The sequence below is a fragment of the Suillus fuscotomentosus genome, assembly GCF_016647785.1.
Source record: "Suillus fuscotomentosus strain FC203 chromosome Unknown F5891scaffold_26, whole genome shotgun sequence".
Lineage (NCBI taxonomy): Eukaryota > Fungi > Basidiomycota > Agaricomycetes > Boletales > Suillaceae > Suillus > Suillus fuscotomentosus.
This window is the reverse complement of record NW_024539538.1, coordinates 504,731-521,125: the sequence shown is the minus strand read 5'-3', so window position 1 is coordinate 521,125 and position 16,395 is coordinate 504,731. Positions and strand designations below refer to the sequence as shown.

At 48.9% G+C, this 16,395-nt stretch overlaps 7 protein-coding genes across 7 annotated transcripts; 4 read left to right on the top strand and 3 right to left on the bottom strand.

Annotated features, from left to right (window-relative positions):
* Positions 1-66: 66 nt before the first annotated feature.
* F5891DRAFT_1226280 (tRNA-guanine(15) transglycosylase-like protein) lies at positions 67-1,963 on the top strand (the record flags this gene model as incomplete). The annotated part of the gene is made up of 11 exons (XM_041369506.1): positions 67-210; positions 279-481; positions 531-635; positions 685-751; positions 800-1,043; positions 1,154-1,188; positions 1,242-1,277; positions 1,326-1,360; positions 1,413-1,485; positions 1,541-1,666; positions 1,722-1,963. Exons 1-11 carry the CDS (start codon positions 144-146, stop codon positions 1,961-1,963), a joined length of 1,233 nt encoding a protein of 410 aa, XP_041226226.1. The 5' UTR covers positions 67-143.
* F5891DRAFT_302633 (P-loop containing nucleoside triphosphate hydrolase protein) lies at positions 1,871-5,538 on the bottom strand. Its single transcript, XM_041371274.1, has 5 exons — positions 4,802-5,538; positions 4,324-4,747; positions 2,856-4,272; positions 2,716-2,810; positions 1,871-2,654 (listed from the first exon to the last, which is right to left on the bottom strand). The coding sequence occupies exons 1-5, from the start codon at positions 5,103-5,105 to the stop codon at positions 2,024-2,026; spliced, it is 2,871 nt and encodes a 956-aa protein (XP_041226225.1). The 5' UTR covers positions 5,106-5,538; the 3' UTR covers positions 1,871-2,023.
* Positions 5,539-6,324: 786 nt separating this feature from the next.
* F5891DRAFT_1188555 (uncharacterized protein) lies at positions 6,325-6,790 on the top strand (the record flags this gene model as incomplete). Its single annotated transcript, XM_041367019.1, has 2 exons — positions 6,325-6,676; positions 6,735-6,790. The coding sequence occupies 2 exons, from the start codon at positions 6,325-6,327 to the stop codon at positions 6,788-6,790; spliced, it is 408 nt and encodes a 135-aa protein (XP_041226224.1).
* Positions 6,791-7,007: 217 nt separating this feature from the next.
* On the top strand, positions 7,008-8,573 carry F5891DRAFT_302527 (uncharacterized protein). Its single transcript, XM_041371273.1, has 4 exons — positions 7,008-7,740; positions 7,813-7,932; positions 8,055-8,349; positions 8,410-8,573. The coding sequence occupies exons 1-4, from the start codon at positions 7,285-7,287 to the stop codon at positions 8,553-8,555; spliced, it is 1,017 nt and encodes a 338-aa protein (XP_041226223.1). The 5' UTR covers positions 7,008-7,284; the 3' UTR covers positions 8,556-8,573.
* A 732-nt stretch (positions 8,574-9,305) lies between these two features.
* On the bottom strand, positions 9,306-11,905 carry F5891DRAFT_1033072 (uncharacterized protein). The gene is made up of 4 exons (XM_041361688.1): positions 11,656-11,905; positions 11,465-11,601; positions 10,027-11,364; positions 9,306-9,880 (listed from the first exon to the last, which is right to left on the bottom strand). The coding sequence occupies exons 2-4, from the start codon at positions 11,518-11,520 to the stop codon at positions 9,793-9,795; spliced, it is 1,482 nt and encodes a 493-aa protein (XP_041226222.1). The 5' UTR covers positions 11,521-11,601; positions 11,656-11,905; the 3' UTR covers positions 9,306-9,792.
* On the top strand, positions 11,867-14,032 carry F5891DRAFT_302333 (NMD3 family-domain-containing protein). The gene is made up of 6 exons (XM_041371271.1): positions 11,867-11,982; positions 12,037-12,091; positions 12,148-12,179; positions 12,238-12,443; positions 12,491-12,789; positions 12,837-14,032. The coding sequence occupies exons 1-6, from the start codon at positions 11,931-11,933 to the stop codon at positions 13,858-13,860; spliced, it is 1,668 nt and encodes a 555-aa protein (XP_041226221.1). The 5' UTR covers positions 11,867-11,930; the 3' UTR covers positions 13,861-14,032.
* An 886-nt stretch (positions 14,033-14,918) lies between these two features.
* On the bottom strand, positions 14,919-15,666 carry F5891DRAFT_302429 (uncharacterized protein). The gene is made up of 3 exons (XM_041371272.1): positions 15,426-15,666; positions 15,235-15,357; positions 14,919-15,175 (listed from the first exon to the last, which is right to left on the bottom strand). Exons 1-3 carry the CDS (start codon positions 15,497-15,499, stop codon positions 14,968-14,970), a joined length of 405 nt encoding a protein of 134 aa, XP_041226220.1. The 5' UTR covers positions 15,500-15,666; the 3' UTR covers positions 14,919-14,967.
* Positions 15,667-16,395: the final 729 nt, after the last annotated feature.

Below are 16,395 nucleotides of genomic sequence, written 5' to 3'. Positions count from 1 at the left end.
TCACGTGATCATAACTGATAAAGTATCATATTAGAATTATTGGTAGCCAGGCGTCTCGAGTAACGAGCAACTTCTAGAATCTATGCTTTCGTAATTTGCAGACTCATCTGCCTCTCTGAGTTCCTGCGATCGATTCTTGAAATATGCAATTTCAAGTTATTGCAAAATGCCACACAACTCGAGCACGAGTTTGCAGAATGGAGCTTGCCCGTAAGTAACTGGTTCTTATCAGGTACTACGGTCATCACGGCAGGATAGATTCAAGTTGTTGTTCACAGATGGCGTCACAATGCTCCCTACATTCATGCCCGTAGCAACACAGGCAGCGATCAAAGGCTTGACCCCACAACAGGTTGAATCGCTCGGAATCACACTCATTCTGAATAACACATACCATCTGAATTTGCGACCTGGGATTAAAGTCCTTGATGAAGCGGGAGGGGCTCATAAATTCCAAGGTTGGAACCGTAACCTTCTCACTGTAAGTGCAACTTCAGAAACTTGTCGCGCTCAAGCTTAGCTTTTCGAAGGACAGCGGAGGCTTCCAGCTGGTCTCTTTGAGCAAGTTCACCAAAATCACCGAGGATGGTGCTTTGTTTGCTAGTCCATTCAATGGAGAGCCCACAATGCTGACGGTTGGTCCCTAATGATTACTACCGCTTCTTCTGTTGATGAGCGGCGCAGCCTGAAGAAAGTATTTCTATACAGCATTCAATCGGAGCGGATATTATCATGCAACTAGATGACGTGGGTGAGGCTACTCATATCAGATATTTTCCAGTGTTTAATGTTAGCTCAGTTAGTAGTTTGACTGTTGGACCTCGAGTTGGCGAGGCCATGCACCGTTCTGTTCGATGGCTCGATCGTTGCATTGAACAGCATGAAAAATCCGGCCGGAAAGACAAACAAAACCTTTTTGCCATTGTTCAAGGAGGGTTGGACCCAGCCTTGCGAGATCTATGTCTTGATGCAATGATCGAGCGGAAGGACCAAGTCACCGGGTATGCTATCGGGGGTCTTAGTGGAGGAGAAGAAAAGGGTGGGTTCCTTAACTAATTTAGAGGCTTTGACGACCTGATGCACCTTTTTGAGACGTGTTCTGGAAGATGTAAGTTTGAATTTGGGCCGTCACTGTGCACCTGATCTCGCACAGTATCAAGCAGTGTGCAGACCGGCTACCTTCAGATCGTGAGTATATGGATTTCTTCTGTGAAGTCCCCTGTAAACTTCTGCGCACTTAGGGCCCCGCTATTCCATGGGCGTAGGTTTTGCAGAAGGTGCTTGAAGCGCTTGCTCCTCGCAGTTAATCTTGATCGTCACTACAGATCTACTGGTCTGCGTCGCATTGGGTGTTGACATGGTAAGCTTGAGATCGGTGCACCTTAGCGTGAAGTTCTCCGACAGTTGCTCAGGCGGATTGCGTGTTCCCTACTCGGACTGCAAGATTTGGTGTGGCCTTGACTTTCAAGGGTCCCCTCAACCTCAGTAGGTTTATTTTGGCATATGTCAATGCGATGCGGACTCGTTGATTGATGAATAGAGCTCGGAAAGCACACAAAGAGCATGGATCCTATAGACAAGAGTTGCCCTTGTCCGACATGTGCAAGCGGCATGTCCCGAGCTGTGTTGCACCACATTGTCACGATAGAGACAGCTGGTGCCCACGGTAATTCGAATCTGTTTCCTGTGGTATACTTAGCTGATCTTTGGTCACCCATCAGCCCTCACAATTCACAACCTTGTTTTTCAGGCCCGGGTTATGGGCGGTGCAAGAGATGCTATTCTCGAAGGTCGATTCCCTGAGTACCTAAGGTCATTCTTCTTCGATTACTTCGGTGACACCGGATACCCCGAATGGTGTGTAAACGCTCTGCGAAGCGTTGGGGTAGACCTAATGCAGGGTGTCGACGTGCCGTTAGTAAAAGGCTCCGGAGTAAGGTGGGAGTACTCGGATGCGGCTTGACAATGACATGTCATACGCAAACGTAGGGGAACAACAGATACCGGAAAAATAGTGTAAAAATCAACTCCTTCCTTTGCGACTCGGCCGAGCATTCTTAGCTTTCTTCCGTTCTGCGACCATCCTATTTTTGCGTATCTGGTCGACTGTCTTGATCTCGGTCTTGACTCTGCCCACTGATTTCCCTCCGAAACGCCCGCCACTTCTGATATTTTTCGCTCTACCAGGACTTTTCGGTTTTGCCTCGCCTGCTTCCGCTGCGAAACCCACTTCTTTCTTCTTGAGCTGCCTCGACTTGCGCTCGTAATCTTTGCTGAGCTTGTCCAATGGCTTAGCCTCCGTGACCTTGTTATGTTTCCATCTCCTCCCTCCAGGCCCGACCGCACCAGTACCCCTCCTTTCCATTTCTCTTTCTCCGATCTTTGGCAGCGACACCCTTGCTTTCTTCTTCCAGTCGTCGAACCGGCCACTTTTATATGTAGCAGGCAATTGAGTGCCGTTCTCTGTTCGCAGAAGTTTCATGTTGTCGGAGCCAATTCCGCCCCCTTTGACGAATTTCTTCTTTTTCTTGTCCCATGACAACTTGTTCTGGTGCCGTTGACGTGCACCGATAGTGTCCTCATCTCCTGCAAGGTCGAGGATGGCACCCTGAGCTTGAGCGGCAAAGGAAGAAGCTCCGTCTGTGAGCGAGTAGCTAGGAAGATATCATATTGTATTTCAGTGTGGATGATCAGGAATAGATGGAATATACAAACCCTTTTTCGGTTATGGCGTCCTTTTGATAGTGGGACATGTAATAATCATCATCGCGGAAGTTATTGCTCTTCTTGCTAGAGACATGGAAAACAGCCTGCAGAAAATCAGTATCGACACTTGGAGTTTTGAGGAGACGAACCGCGATGTCTTCCTCGTCTGCCATTTCCACGTCACCATCTCCACCTTCCCCGAGACCGTCATCACCGCCTTGGTCTGTGTCGACAACAGTAGAAGAACTGGGCCCTGAATTTCCTGCCCGCTCTACGGCCTTTGCAAGCGCCTTCCTCCGTTCTTTCATAAGTGCAGCATTAGCAGTCGCCGCTTTTCCACGAGTGCCAACCTCGAACACCGTCTCAGCAGGCTTAAATGCGCTGACCGCACGGACGATCGCAGCACGCTTCTCCTCCATTTCTCTCGTATCTTCTTTTCCGCCATCGCCGTCCTGCATTAACGTGAGGACGGGATGTATGACACCTTCCTGTCCGTTACGTCCAAGCTCCTTTGCACGTCGATAACTCGCCGGGCTGGCCTTTCCACGACTTCGTTCATACATCGCGTGTCCACGTCCCATGACTGCACGTAGGGTTGGCAGCGTATTCTGTGACTCGTCCAGTGTACGAACATACTCGACCTCTGAATCCATCAGATCTCGTGGAAATGACGCAAAGAGTAGTGATTGAGTGTAAGGCTCTTCTGACGTTGTAGCCGATGCGGGGATGGACGAAGTAATCAACGGCCGGCCCAGAAAGAGTTGCAGGTCACATAGATATGGCAACTCGCCATGAGCAACGAGACTCCACGCCCAACCTTTTCTTCCAGCTCTGGCCGTGCGACCCACGCGGTGAACGAATATTCTTGCACCGACAGGAAAATCGTAGTTTACCACATTTTCAAGAACTGGTATATCGAGGCCACGGGCTGCAACATCCGTGACCACCAATATGCTGGTCTTTTGCGCCAAGAACTGATTCATTTGGTATGTCCGAGCAGATTGGGTCAGCGAGCCGTAAAGAGCAGAGACAGCGTAACCAGCTGCGGCGAGGAGCACAGAGAGGTATTCGACGTGGTGTTTTGTAGCTGCGAACACGAGTGTCTGGTGAGGCGCACTATGGGTTGGGTGTTTGGCTTTGAACTTCCCCTTCTTGTGTTTGCCCGAGGATTCTGTATCACCTTCCTTGAATGATTCGGTGCTTCCATAGGGGACTTTGATGATATCCCGAAGGAGTGCCAGAAGAGATGCATCTTTCTCCGCTTGTTTGACAGAAAAAAACGCCATTCGTAGATCAGTACTGATTTTCGACTCCGCGTCTAGTCGCACAAGTTTGGGGTCGGACAAGCCTGCTTTGGCAAACTCGACAAGCGATTTCGGGAGGGTCGCGGAAAAAAGAAGGGTCTGACGAGACGTGGGAAGGCGAGCAAGAATTTCTGTAAGTGCAGTAGCAAAACCAAGCTCAAAAAGACGGTCTGCCTCATCGAAAACAACATATTGCACGGACGACAAGGAAAGTGACATCTCGACGATTAGGTGGAGGAGACGACCAGGAGTTGCGATGATACTAAATCGAGAACGATATCAGACAATACCCACATGAATGAAATGCACGTACATATCTGGGTTATTACTGATCATTTCAAACTGTTCATCCAGACCCTCGCCGCCTACAATCAGACTCCAGCGCAAGCTTTCGCCTTTTTTATTCAAAGCATCGTCAACATCATCGCCCGCATGTTGCGCAGCATCATTTGTCCAACCTCGCACGAGTGCCTTCCCAACTTTGACAACCTGAGTGGCAAGCTCTCGTGCTGGGACTAGGATAATTGCCCGAGCTCCAAAAGTATGTGCATGTCTGCCTCCAAGACGCTGTACTAAAGGTACCATGTACGCAAGAGTCTTTCCAGAACCAGTCCGGGCCATTCCGACTAGATCTCGTGGTGGAGATGCAAGAAGGGCAGGAATGGATGCACGTTGTATAGGTGTGGGTGTGCGATATCCCTGGAGCGTCAATGAACGCAGAAGCGATGGGTGCAGACCTAGAGAGGCCCATCACCATCAGCACAGGATATTCATTGAATAGGAGCACATACCCATGCTTTGGAAGCTTCCACCTCCGATGTCACCCTTGCTTTTCCCTTTACTCTTAATCTTCTTCAACATCTCAGTACCGCCTTTCATATTTCGCTTGGAGATAGAATCGTGAATCAACTCTTCAATGCCGTCGTCATCATCCGGGTTATTTTCGATTAGACTGTCTTTTCTCGGTCTCTTGCCTGTGAGAGCACTAGAGATGTCGACATCGAATTCGTCGTCTGAAGCGGGTTGAACTAGTGAAAAGTCTGACGATGATTCTTCGTCCTCCTCAATATCTCTGTTCCTTTTGCGTGATACCATGGTCTTGGGGAGAAGTTTGCAACAAGAATGCTGAAATGTACACAGCCACCGACTACATGATTAGGTTCACGCACCCTTTGGGAGTGTGAAAGATTTATTCTGATATTTCGTACAACCCGAGCCTGAGCTTCCAAGTAAATGGTGTGTTCAGGGTTCTTATCGCTCCTTCTTCATGATAAGGAATGGGGTACAAACCACTTGGAAGATATTGTTATGCCATCATGTGACGGTATATTGCCGCACACACATCGCGTTTTACTGCATCATTTAATCATTCACGGGCCCCAATGAACTTTGACCTTGAGGCTGATTTTTATTGTTATCGCGGCGATAAGTCCCTCCCTTGTTGCTGAGGCCGGGTCCGACCCCCGGGACCACAGAAGCTCTCATTTAATGTTTATGACTAGCCGAGACATTTGGGAAATGGTATATGCCATTGCCAGCGACGAGCGATAGTCTAGAGCTCTGGAAGCACCGGACTAGCTGACCGGCCCGGGGTATTCAAAAGGCCGCCCCTGTGCCTTTCATACTACAAGTATTAGCGACCAAGTCGCGATCGGACGCAGTCCAGGCTGCGCGGTCATGAAAGTAAGTGGTAGTGCATTGACCAAGTGAGGGATGCTCCAATAAAATGATATCATGATGAGGCTGTACTGAACCCGAGTCCCAGGTTTGCACATCACGCCCATGTGAATTACCAGCCTTGTATTGACGGTCGGATCCAGCTTCATAATATCAATGACACCCGATGCGACAGTCATGGACTTGCAAGCGCTTACCGCTTCATACTTAGTATCTCCTCCGAGTCTGTTTGAATCGGCCGTTGTGAGTCTCTCCCAAGATCAGTGCCTTCAGTAGGTCTGATGACTCTGATCCGTCATGCAGATACATACATGAGGCAGCTACATTGAGCTTGGCTACATTCGGGGGTCCTTGTCCGGCTATGTTCCAATCTCAGGATTGCCAGTGGCCATTAATGGTTGCGAGGCCATGTTTCCCAGCACTGGTTAGCGGAGATTCGGCGGCCAAGGTAGTAACGAACGATCTTTTCGGCAAAGTATCACATAAACTAAATGACGCCGACAAAAACAAACACATCGTGGCTCTCATACGGTCAGCTGTGCTGGCAGTATATAAGTAAAACTTACCGACCTAAACATATCAGGCTATCCTCCCAGTTGTCTCCTCACTTCAACTCACGAATTCTTCACGATTAATCATGTCTGTCAACACTTCTCCCCGTGCTCTTCTCACTTCATGTTTCGTGCTTCTTACCCTTCTCTCTTGCGCATTATGCGCTCCTCTCTCCGCTGTAATGCGGCGTGATGTCTGGGTACCCCCAATCACCTCCCCTACATCTGACTCTACATGGACTGTTGGAGGGTCATTCCTTGTTACCTGGGATACATCCTCGAAACCTGACCAAGTAACCAACCCTAATGGCGAGATATACCTTCGCCTGGGCGATGAAACCCAATCCAGTCCCATCGCATCTGGATTTGCGCTCACTGATGGTCAAATCGAGGTAACAATCCCTACCGGCACCACTCCTGACCAGTATAGGGTTGTATGTGAGTGTCCTGTGTCATGCTATCTTGACTCAATTCAGAGAGTTGACAATTAATCCAGTATTCGGTGACTCTGGGAACTGGAGTGATCAGTTCCCAATTGACGCAGCCACATGAGCTGCGTGCAGAGTTTTCTGTCAATGTGACAATGTCAAACAAGAATCAAAAAAAAAATAGGAGGGAAGAGATGTACGATTTGGATGATTGGTAAACTCGATGATGGACTAAGGCAATGGACTCGAACAATTGGCATCTCATAATTGGACTTTTTTGATTTGGACACTTCAAGTACATTTTACTCTACGCATTTTTCTTTCGTAAAGGTCGTGGTTCTGTTTCTGCCTCACCTTAGCCTTACTTAGTGTACTAGTACGTTAGCTGTACGGTAGTTGATGTAAAGGTTGCTCCTCTGTATCCACACCATCTATCTCGTTTCAGGTTTTCAGCTAGGTGTCAAAAGTGCGAGTACTAAGCAAAGTACTTGCATGCTTGGTAGATGTCGATCGTGGCCAGGCGCCAGGCTTTGTAGGGTCACAATTGATCACTGCCATCAAAGCTTTTTGAACTTGCGTGATTGATCTGTCGACCGAACTCCAATCGCTAAGCGCAAGATGTCATGGTCATTTTCCACAATGTCACCGCTTCCGAACGCCAGCGATCCACGACTATTGTCCGGGTCCCTGCTATCACCCGAACCATTCGACTCGCCTTCTTATACGGGCCCTGGGGGCGCCGATCTTTCCCTCTCAGAGCTCTCACTTTCAGACAAAGACACAGAACATTTTCATCTTCATGACAAACCACGTTTCAGTCTACTGGCGCCAACTGCTACAACATCACAGACATTATTCTCGCCTGATCACAGCAGAATATCAGAGGACGACGAATATGAAGAAGAAAACGATGAGGGCTCTGAAAACGATGCTGATACGACTATGATAGGAAGGGTTGCTGCTGCGAAGGCACGGGAAGACAAGCTTCATAGCGATCTCTTCGTTCTCAAGAAGCTGAACGCGTCCTTTGCGTTATTTAACGACGCGTTGCGGTCTACTCAGACTGCCACTGAGGTGTGTACTACTGCTGAGCATGGAATCGGCTAATGATCCTCGTGTCTTGTGTCTGCTGATTCGCTTGTGCAGCAAGTGACAATTCAACTCGCACAGACGGATGCGCTTCTAGATAAATATGTCAACATGCTTGGGAAGTCGGAAGCTGTGGCTAAGCTGATTTTTGATGAACAATGGGAAGGTGCAGAGGCTGTAAGCTATATTTCCTTTGCCTAGTTCTTTTCCTGGAATCTCCCCATGCCATAGTTCGGCTCGCGACGCATTTCTCTTCCAATTCTCTGTGACTTTTCGTGGCTGATAACGCTTAATTCAAGGATGAGGAGTTACTTGAGCAAGAGCGACAGCAGGCTCTTGAACAGGCTCAACTAGAAAAGGAACGCCTTGAGCGGGAAGAGGCAGAACGGAGGGAATCAGAAAAGCGTGCGCGCGCGGCTGCAGAGGAAGCTGCTCGTCGTGAAGCAGAAGAACGTACACAACGCGAAGCTGCAGCTACAAAAGCACCCCGTGGCCGCGGTACCGGTGGGTCAAGTGGAGTCCGGGGCATTCGTGGGACAAGAGCCACATCGGCAGCTGCAGCTGCAAGAAGTACCAAAGGCATTCCTCGTGCAGGTATGGGAATATGTCACTTGAGCAACGACCAGATATTGATTTTTGCGCATGTAATACCAGCCTCGACGAGTGCCGCATCGGCTATCCCTCGCAGTCGCTCGACTAGTGCTACTGGAAACGTCGGAAGCTTAGGCGGTGGAACAAGACTTGGATCATCTGCAAGCCGAGGAACAGGTTTGCCGCGAGGCGTACCTAGGAGAGGTTGAGTCACAGTTCCTGTGTCCTATGCATAGGCAGGCTGTTCAAGAAAACTCGCGGCTACTGCACAATGCCAGGATTAATAACCGGCAAGAAGCATGCTGTACCATGAACTCGCCGTCGCGATATTCGCTTGGCTGTCTGTCGCAAGGCATCCTCATTTGAAGCCACAGCCACTTTGCCGCCCGGAAGTCGTGTATCTCCAGATGCAAGCGACCATAACTCGCGTCATATTGAAGAATCCGTGACAGTAACCTGAGTATTGTTCCAATGACAGTAGGAAGCATCAATTTCATTCACGTATAGAATACTTGCAGAGTTAGGGATATTCCATTGATTCTATCCCATATACTGTTTCTTCGAATTCTGGTGTAATCGGTGCCCCACACATTCACAAAACTCATATTTCTAGCTGATATTCCCGCTATCGTTAGGGAGTGGGTCAGAGGCCGTGTTGATCGATGGGTCCAGGCCCTCGGGCTTATCGCCAGATTGGATTTTGATTTCTCGGCCGTCGTTCATGCGTCTTTATCGTAACGGTGGAGTGCCTGATTCCCGATTCCAAATCACTCGGCGTGTTCTCGGTCTTAATTTCACCATCATCCACAAGCTCAAACTAGTACACCACATACAACAGGTTGAGCCCGCCCCAGAAACGTTGAATAGGGTTAGGGTTTGAATGTGGAGCACCGCATCAAGTGCAGCACTAGATGCATATGGCGACATGATAATTTGCGGCGGCAGCTTGCTCAGCGCTGTGAAAACCAGAATCTAGATCCACCACAAAAGCACATATGATGTCGAATAAAGCCTACGGGGCATACCCCAGCAGGATAATGACTCAGAAAAAACCGATCAACAAAACAAAGCCCTCTGGCGAGTCAAGGAGAGAATATCATCCAAGAAATATCGTGACTCGCCAGTTCTCCAGGACAGCCCAAACGCGTTTGTGGCGTGAGACACCCTGCGATCACCTCAACGGATGATTTCGGTTCTCGACCATCATGTTCACCTCGCACCCCTCTGCGCTTTTGACCAAGTACATGAAGAAATATGTGCTTTAAATCCGGGCACCAATATGAAGCCAACTGCCATGCCAGTCAAACAGGCATCAGGAATCAAGATCCTTTAAGCCAGGGGTATCTCGAACAGAACAAGACCGATATAAACAACACTTTGCATCAACAAAACAACCATCACCTTCTGATGGACATGTAGGCTTGAACTGATAGTCTGATCCTCACATCATGCTCGGCTGATCACCACGCTGCGGTGCCTGTCCCTCGCTGGCGAGCCCTGCATCACAGGGGATGGTCGTCCGAATATCGACAGCCTAGACGAAGAATTGATTAGCAATGGGCCCATCGATCAATTACAAGTATCCAAATGGGTTATGAGAATAAATAAATAATCCAGCATAATAGCCGCGGGCACACAGTCGTACCACGGCGAAAAGGTCATACCAGAGCGGCCACTTACTCGGACAGACCTGATGGGATTCTTGTCCCTCGGGCAAATGGAGAACGGACGTCCGATTCGACAGAGTAATTGCTACGCGAAACTTGGGGCATGGAGGAAAATCCTAAAAGAGAATGGAACCCCTGCCTACTTGAGGCATCAGAGACCCGCGCTCCAGGATCTTGTACATTGGACTTTGTGCGAGCCAAGCTCACACTTGATATTGTCGGAGAGACTCCGACATCGGCGTAGCGCGATTGAACCCTGTCATTCATTACTGCGCTACAGGCAGACGCGCTTTCACAGTGTCTATGACAGCAGCCGTTCCCTGGTGGACAGTGCACGACAACAACGCTGCGCTGTTCAGGCCTATCAAGGGAGTAGACTTCTTGAATATGGTAAGGGTACTGCGAGAACGAATGTTGACTGTCGGCGGAAACATAACCGGATGCGCGTGCTTCAGTTGCAGCATCTATGGGTGCTCGACTCTTCCCTTTGTTGGCAAGTCGGTGTCGTGGGAGAGAAGAAATAGATTGCGCGGCGTCTTCTGGATAATTGACGGCCGGTAGACGATCTCGCACAAGGTGCGTTGTAGAACAATGAGGACTCGTCAATTCTGCATCCATCTGGCCATTCTTTCTGCGACCGGAAACACCCCCTGGACGAGGTTTGACATTTGCAGGATCAAATATCCTTGAAGGCGGAATCATGACGCGAGGATCCAAATTCTGACCTTTACGTATCTCTTCGATAGTGGGATACCGCGCTCCCGTCTCGAATGACGCAGGAGCAGTCGCTTGTCGACGTATATTTCGGGGGGATGTTGTTTCCTCTATGGACGTCAGGGATGAGGTGGGGGAAGATTCGACCCTTCTGATATGACTGGGGCGGGATCTCATCAGTAAATGCGACGCTTCATTTACGCAAGAACTTGAAGATGTGTAAGATGTATCCTCCACGGTGACTCGGGGTGACAATCCTCTTTCTGGCTGAAGCCAAGGATCGTCCTGTAGTTCCACGTACTGCGTTACTCCAGTTGGTGGTTCTGGTGACAACACTTGGCGTGGAGAATGGAGAAGGGGCACATCATCCCATAGCGTCTGGCGCGACTGCACATTGACAGTACGAGCGCTGGCAGCACGATCCATTTTGCTCGGAGTCACCGGCTGATATATGTTACCATCCATCTCATTCTTGATTCTAGTGGCAGGAGCTGCCGCAGCGCCTCCATTGGGTCGGACGGCCCTCACTTCACCCCTTTGCAAGGCTCCGAGCCATACTGCAAGAGCTTCCTCGTATGTATCAAAGCTTTGATAAACAGCGCCTGGAACTTTTTTGGTTTGTCCACTGCATTCTATCCTGAAGAGCATATGAGCTTCACAAATTCATAGGGAATTGGCATTGCGCCAACATGTTGCGTCGACGCGTTGAATTTGCAAGAATATAGATTTCAACCTACCAATTGGGATATATACCTGGCTCCAAACCCACGACTACGACATACGATTTCCCCATCAAATGGACTAGAAGTAAATATCAAACAATGAGGTCTTGAAGCTTGAAGGCTTAGAGGCTTAAGGAGATTTGAACACGCAACTATGTAGTAAGAGACTTAGCGAAAGACTCGAACTTCACGACACGATGACGTACATGTTATTATGTAACAAACGCCTAATTAAAACCCTTGAAAATTTTTGGGGTTTTGATGTGTTTCTCCGTGCAATGCCTGGCCAGTGGTCTATGGATGAGCAGATAACCTGAAGTAGAGAAGGCTCGGATAAAGAGACTGGGAGGAGCGAATCCCTGGGACCTGGGTTCAAGCGAGATTACTCGATAAGGAGATGCATACATTGATGACATAACTCAGTGAAAAATCTAGATCTGAGTCAGTCATAAGTTATCTCAGCACACGCCATCTCGTGAAGATGGAATTTGTTCCAGGACCCGCTGTTCATCGTGTGCTCTGTGCTGATTGTGGCAAGTCTTTGATCTTGAAACATTTGCTCTGCTGACCCCCATCATGATCATCAGGAACACCGATTGTCCCAAATTCTGCCAATTTATGTGTGGCATGTCTTCGAAATACGTGAGTATCATCAGGCCACGCAAGATCATGATCTGAGAGTGCTCACATTTGTGTAGCGTAGACATAACCGAGGGCATCCCAAAGCAGTGTGTGTTGTTGCGAACTTTTTGAGCAGCATGATGAACGGTACTGATCACGATGATTAGCCTCGGTCTCATTTTGTAGAAATTGCGAGCGTTTTCTATCGCCCCCTCAATCTTGGACCCTCGCTCGACCAGAATCCCAAGAATTACTGGCGATCTGTTTGAAGAGGCTCAAGGGCTTGAATAAAGTGCGGTTGACGGAAGCTCACTTCATATGGACGGAGCCTCACTCGAAGCGATTACGAGTCTCGCTGACGATTCAGAAGGAGGTATGCACGTCTGTTGGAGAATGCCATATGTTACTCACATGCATCAGGTTCTGACATCGACGATACTAGAACAAATTTTTGAGATCGAATATCTTGTCCAGCACGGACAATGTCCTGACTGCACTAAGCTTGCGGCAAAAAATACGTGGAAGGCACTAGTACAAGTGCGACAGAAAGTGTCCCACAAACGGACATTTTTATACCTCGAGCAGCTGATTTTGAAGCACGGGACACAAAAAGACACGATATCGGTGAAAGAGGTCAGGGATGGCCTCGACTTCTTCTATAGTCAACGAAGTCATGCGATCAAGATGGTCGAGTTCTTAGCAGGGGTTGTACCAGTGCGGTAAGTTGCGTCGCGACGGCTCGTATTTTTGTTCTCATCACTCGCAGATCGAAAGGTTCCGAGCAGTTGCTCTCCACAGACACTCATTCGGGCACTGCAAACTATAAATTCACCTACTCTGTCGAGATTGTCCCTATTTGCAAGGATGACCTTGTCTGCATTCCTCCAAAACAGGCCCGGCAGCTGAGCAACATAAGCCCGCTCACTATTTGTACTCGGGTCGGCAACTCTTTCCAGCTCTTAGATCCCGCAACACTGCAAAGTTGTGAGATATCAGCGCCGGTTTACTGGAGGGCACCCTTCATCTCTCTGGCGACGGTGACAGATTTGGTTGAGTTTACGATCTTGGACATCGAGCCCTCAGGCGCCGTCCGTGGCAAATGGGTCTCCGCCGACGCGCAGGTAGCAATGTCGGGTGCATTCAAATCACATGGATCCTACGGTGACCAAGATACGATCATGGATCACGAGAACTCTAGTGTTTCAACCCAGATCTTCCACACGCGGACACATCTAGGCGCTATCCTGCAGCCCGGCGACACGGCGCTCGGATATCATCTCAGCCACGCCAACTTCAATTCAGACGACTTCTCATCCCTTCCTTCATCCCGCATCCCGGATATCATACTCGTGAAGAAAACGTACCCGAACCGAAGAAAGAAAAATAAATCGAGAAATTGGAAGCTGCGGAGTATTGCGAAAGAAGCTGGAGAGGAGGGTGAAACTGGGGCCGGGCGGGGTGTTGTTGGGCGTATGGGCGGACGAGATCAGAAGAAGGTGGAAGAGGATTATGAGCGGTTTTTGCAGGACCTCGAAGAAGACCCTGAGCTACGTGGGACAGTCAATCTTTACGCGGCCAAGGATACGAAAATGCGTGATGCCACTGATGGAGCACGGAAGAAAGGCGGCCAATATGGAATGGACGTTGATGAAGTGGATACGAGCAACACTACTGTAGTGGATGAAGACGAACAGGATGCAGAGGAGGAACCTGACTTCCCCGCCGTGAAACTGGAAGAATTATTAGAGGAATTCGACGAGATGACGCTTGGAGATTCAGAGAGCCCATGATTTTTAGGATCTAGGTGTGACCTTGTCAAGCACACTCAAATATTATAATATGTGGATTTCGGCTGCTCTTTTCTTCCCCGGCGTTCCCTAAGTGTCGGTTTTTCCTTTTAAAAAAGACGTCGGACATACACCAGGGTGTTAACTCCATCAAGCATATAAAATCGTTGGAACAATATGGACTCGCATAGTCGCTTTTAATTTGTGGGGAAGAAGTACGAGAACTTGATGCGGTGGCATATCAAGGGAAATAAATCCAGTTCAACCTCCTCCTTAACAGCTATTAATTCTTGGTGAGAAGACCCATGAATTACAATGGACGTCGATGTAGCGGTCGAACCATGTAATGAGGAAAAGATATACAAGGCTCACCAAAGCCCGAGAGCATGATACTGCGAGATTCATTCCGCCTATAGCCACCGGCGAAAAGCTGTACCAGACGGATGGACATCATGATATAGTGGCCTGGTCAGTTGCAAATAAGTACGCAGTAACGCCCTGCTGCCAGTTCGACAAGGAAAATGCCCAGATAGATACAGCGACAGCAGCAACCAGAAGAGTTGATTTAATCAAGTCTGGTAGCGAGTATGCATCTGACACACGAGATGCGGATGCTCCTGACCACACCGCCTTGTTAATCCCTGGGGGTCGTAATCAAACTCGAAACGTGATGCGCATGAAGCACGCTTTCGCCGTATACCAAAAGAACACAGACGCCTTCTTTGGCCATGAATGCATGACCAGCAAGGGAGACGATGTCGTTATTTCTGTGGGGTGTTGTGTTTTCATGTCCCAGAGTTGTGGATTCGATTTACAAATTCAAATTAGGTTGCAGAGTTGACTTCAGCTGAGGAACAACGCACCTTGAATAAATTCGTCATCAGTACCATTGTACTGGCACAATCCATAGATGGGGTAGAACGGAAGCACTGAAAGTTTGCGAGGGCCCACGTTTAACGTTCAACGTCGTTGGCAGTTGCAACATTGAGCGCCCGGTCAGCCCGAGCGGTAAATATTTGCACCTGCCATATTTGGTTCGCCTACGTACGCCACAACTGGCAGCACACCGTGACAGGATCTATGATGGCCGCCTACTGATCATTCTGGTATCTAGTGATGCTTCAATTTGCATGGCAGTCCTTGGACTGAAATCACGGGAATCGAGAGCAACTGCCGAGCCACCGAGTATCGATTATCCATCATGGATTTAGTACGACTGAAGTGGCACGATGGGACGAGCTGAGCTGTATCGTGGCATCTCCAGAACCAATGCTTTTCTCGAATGCGGGGAAGATTACAACTGAGCATGCTTTCTAGGAAAGTGACCCTCATTTTCTTGAATGAATAGGGTTTGAACATTGTTGTGACACCTGCTACAGGTCCTGGAAAATTAGCTGGGATAGGGCCCGAGTTCCAACACGCGCTTCGTGGTACGCGCAATAACGAAGCATGGACGCTTGCGCTACATGCAGATCTCCTCCGATCTGGCCTAGTTCAGAGGTATGCACCTTGTCTCTGTCGCCTTCCCAAACATTGCAGGAGTCTCAACCCTTACTGGATCTATCTATAACGCTAGCGAGCAAGCAATTCCCAGATGCAGCAAACTCACTTTCACAACATTTTGGGATGCGCTAAGAACCATTTCCGAATCACTCTTTCGAGTTGGCCCATAAGCAAGCTGTCTAGGTCATTTCGAACACGTACATGGGCTTGCTGGCTCGGCCCAAGCCAGGAGACGGCTAGAAATGGTGTTGTGTGAACTCGTGCTGTTTCCATGGTGAACATATACTTCTTGTCAACCCTCGATGACGATTATCAGGTATCAGTCAGGTGAGGAACCAAAATATCCTCGAATGGAATACAAGGTACAAGGTACAAGGACTCCTATGTTCCTGTCCCCGCGGGATCTAATGAGTTTTGTCACCTTCAGAGACCTTGAAATTCCGAATACAAATTTTGGAGCAAACTTCGTGGAACTTAATCTTGGAGCACATGTGTCATGTGCGACGCGCTACACATGGACTTCCGATCTGCCATGTCTGCGATAACTGATCTTACGAAATGCCATGTAATAGTGGCGGTCGCGATGCCTCGTTTTTCGGCAGCGGTCATGTCTTCGAATGCATCGTGCGCTATTATTACAATCGGCTGCTTCTTAACGTCAAGGGTTTTCCTCTGCTGAAGTGAACTCCACATCGCATAGTGATCCTCACTTCTTGCACCATATAGTTCAGACTGTCTACTCAGGGTTCAGCACACTCGGACAATGTATATGCGACCTCTTTTTTCCCCCCGGTGATCGCGCCAAATATTAAGCCCCACTCCCGAGCAGGCCCGAGTTCGGTGGTAGCGCGAGGGAATAAACCGGAGCTACCCTCTTTTTGCCCTTTCCCATCCTCGTCGGGGACTCGTGACCTCAAGAGAGTTTAAATACACGTGCCCTATCTTCCATTCCGCACTTGCCTGATGCGTTTGGGAACCTTTACGATCTCTTACGATTATTACGATTCACGCTAGCATGTATCATGACCCGATATG

Coding starts and splice junctions, on each gene's coding strand:
- F5891DRAFT_1033072 (XM_041361688.1), bottom strand. CDS start 11,520: ATGGGGAAATCGTATGTCGTAGTCGTGGGTTTGGAGCCAGGTATATAT. Junction 11,365..11,464: donor CCAGGTATATATCCCAATTG/GTAGGTTGAAAT, acceptor TATGCTCTTCAG/GATAGAATGCAGTGGACAAA. Junction 9,881..10,026: donor ATCCCATCAGGTCTGTCCGA/GTAAGTGGCCGC, acceptor TTCTTCGTCTAG/GCTGTCGATATTCGGACGAC.
- F5891DRAFT_302429 (XM_041371272.1), bottom strand. CDS start 15,499: ATGGTTCTTAGCGCATCCCAAAATGTTGTGAAAGTGAGTTTGCTGCAT. Junction 15,358..15,425: donor ATTGCTTGCTCGCTAGCGTT/ATAGATAGATCC, acceptor CAAGGTGCATAC/CTCTGAACTAGGCCAGATCG. Junction 15,176..15,234: donor CAGCTAATTTTCCAGGACCT/GTAGCAGGTGTC, acceptor GAGGGTCACTTT/CCTAGAAAGCATGCTCAGTT.
- F5891DRAFT_302333 (XM_041371271.1), top strand. CDS start 11,931: ATGGAATTTGTTCCAGGACCCGCTGTTCATCGTGTGCTCTGTGCTGAT. Junction 12,180..12,237: donor CGAGGGCATCCCAAAGCAGT/GTGTGTTGTTGC, acceptor CACGATGATTAG/CCTCGGTCTCATTTTGTAGA. Junction 12,790..12,836: donor GCAGGGGTTGTACCAGTGCG/GTAAGTTGCGTC, acceptor CATCACTCGCAG/ATCGAAAGGTTCCGAGCAGT.
- F5891DRAFT_302527 (XM_041371273.1), top strand. CDS start 7,285: ATGTCATGGTCATTTTCCACAATGTCACCGCTTCCGAACGCCAGCGAT. Junction 7,741..7,812: donor CTACTCAGACTGCCACTGAG/GTGTGTACTACT, acceptor TCGCTTGTGCAG/CAAGTGACAATTCAACTCGC. Junction 8,350..8,409: donor CAAAGGCATTCCTCGTGCAG/GTATGGGAATAT, acceptor ATGTAATACCAG/CCTCGACGAGTGCCGCATCG.
- F5891DRAFT_302633 (XM_041371274.1), bottom strand. CDS start 5,105: ATGGTATCACGCAAAAGGAACAGAGATATTGAGGAGGACGAAGAATCA. Junction 4,273..4,323: donor ATCAGTAATAACCCAGATAT/GTACGTGCATTT, acceptor TTCTCGATTTAG/TATCATCGCAACTCCTGGTC. Junction 2,811..2,855: donor CAGACGAGGAAGACATCGCG/GTTCGTCTCCTC, acceptor GATTTTCTGCAG/GCTGTTTTCCATGTCTCTAG.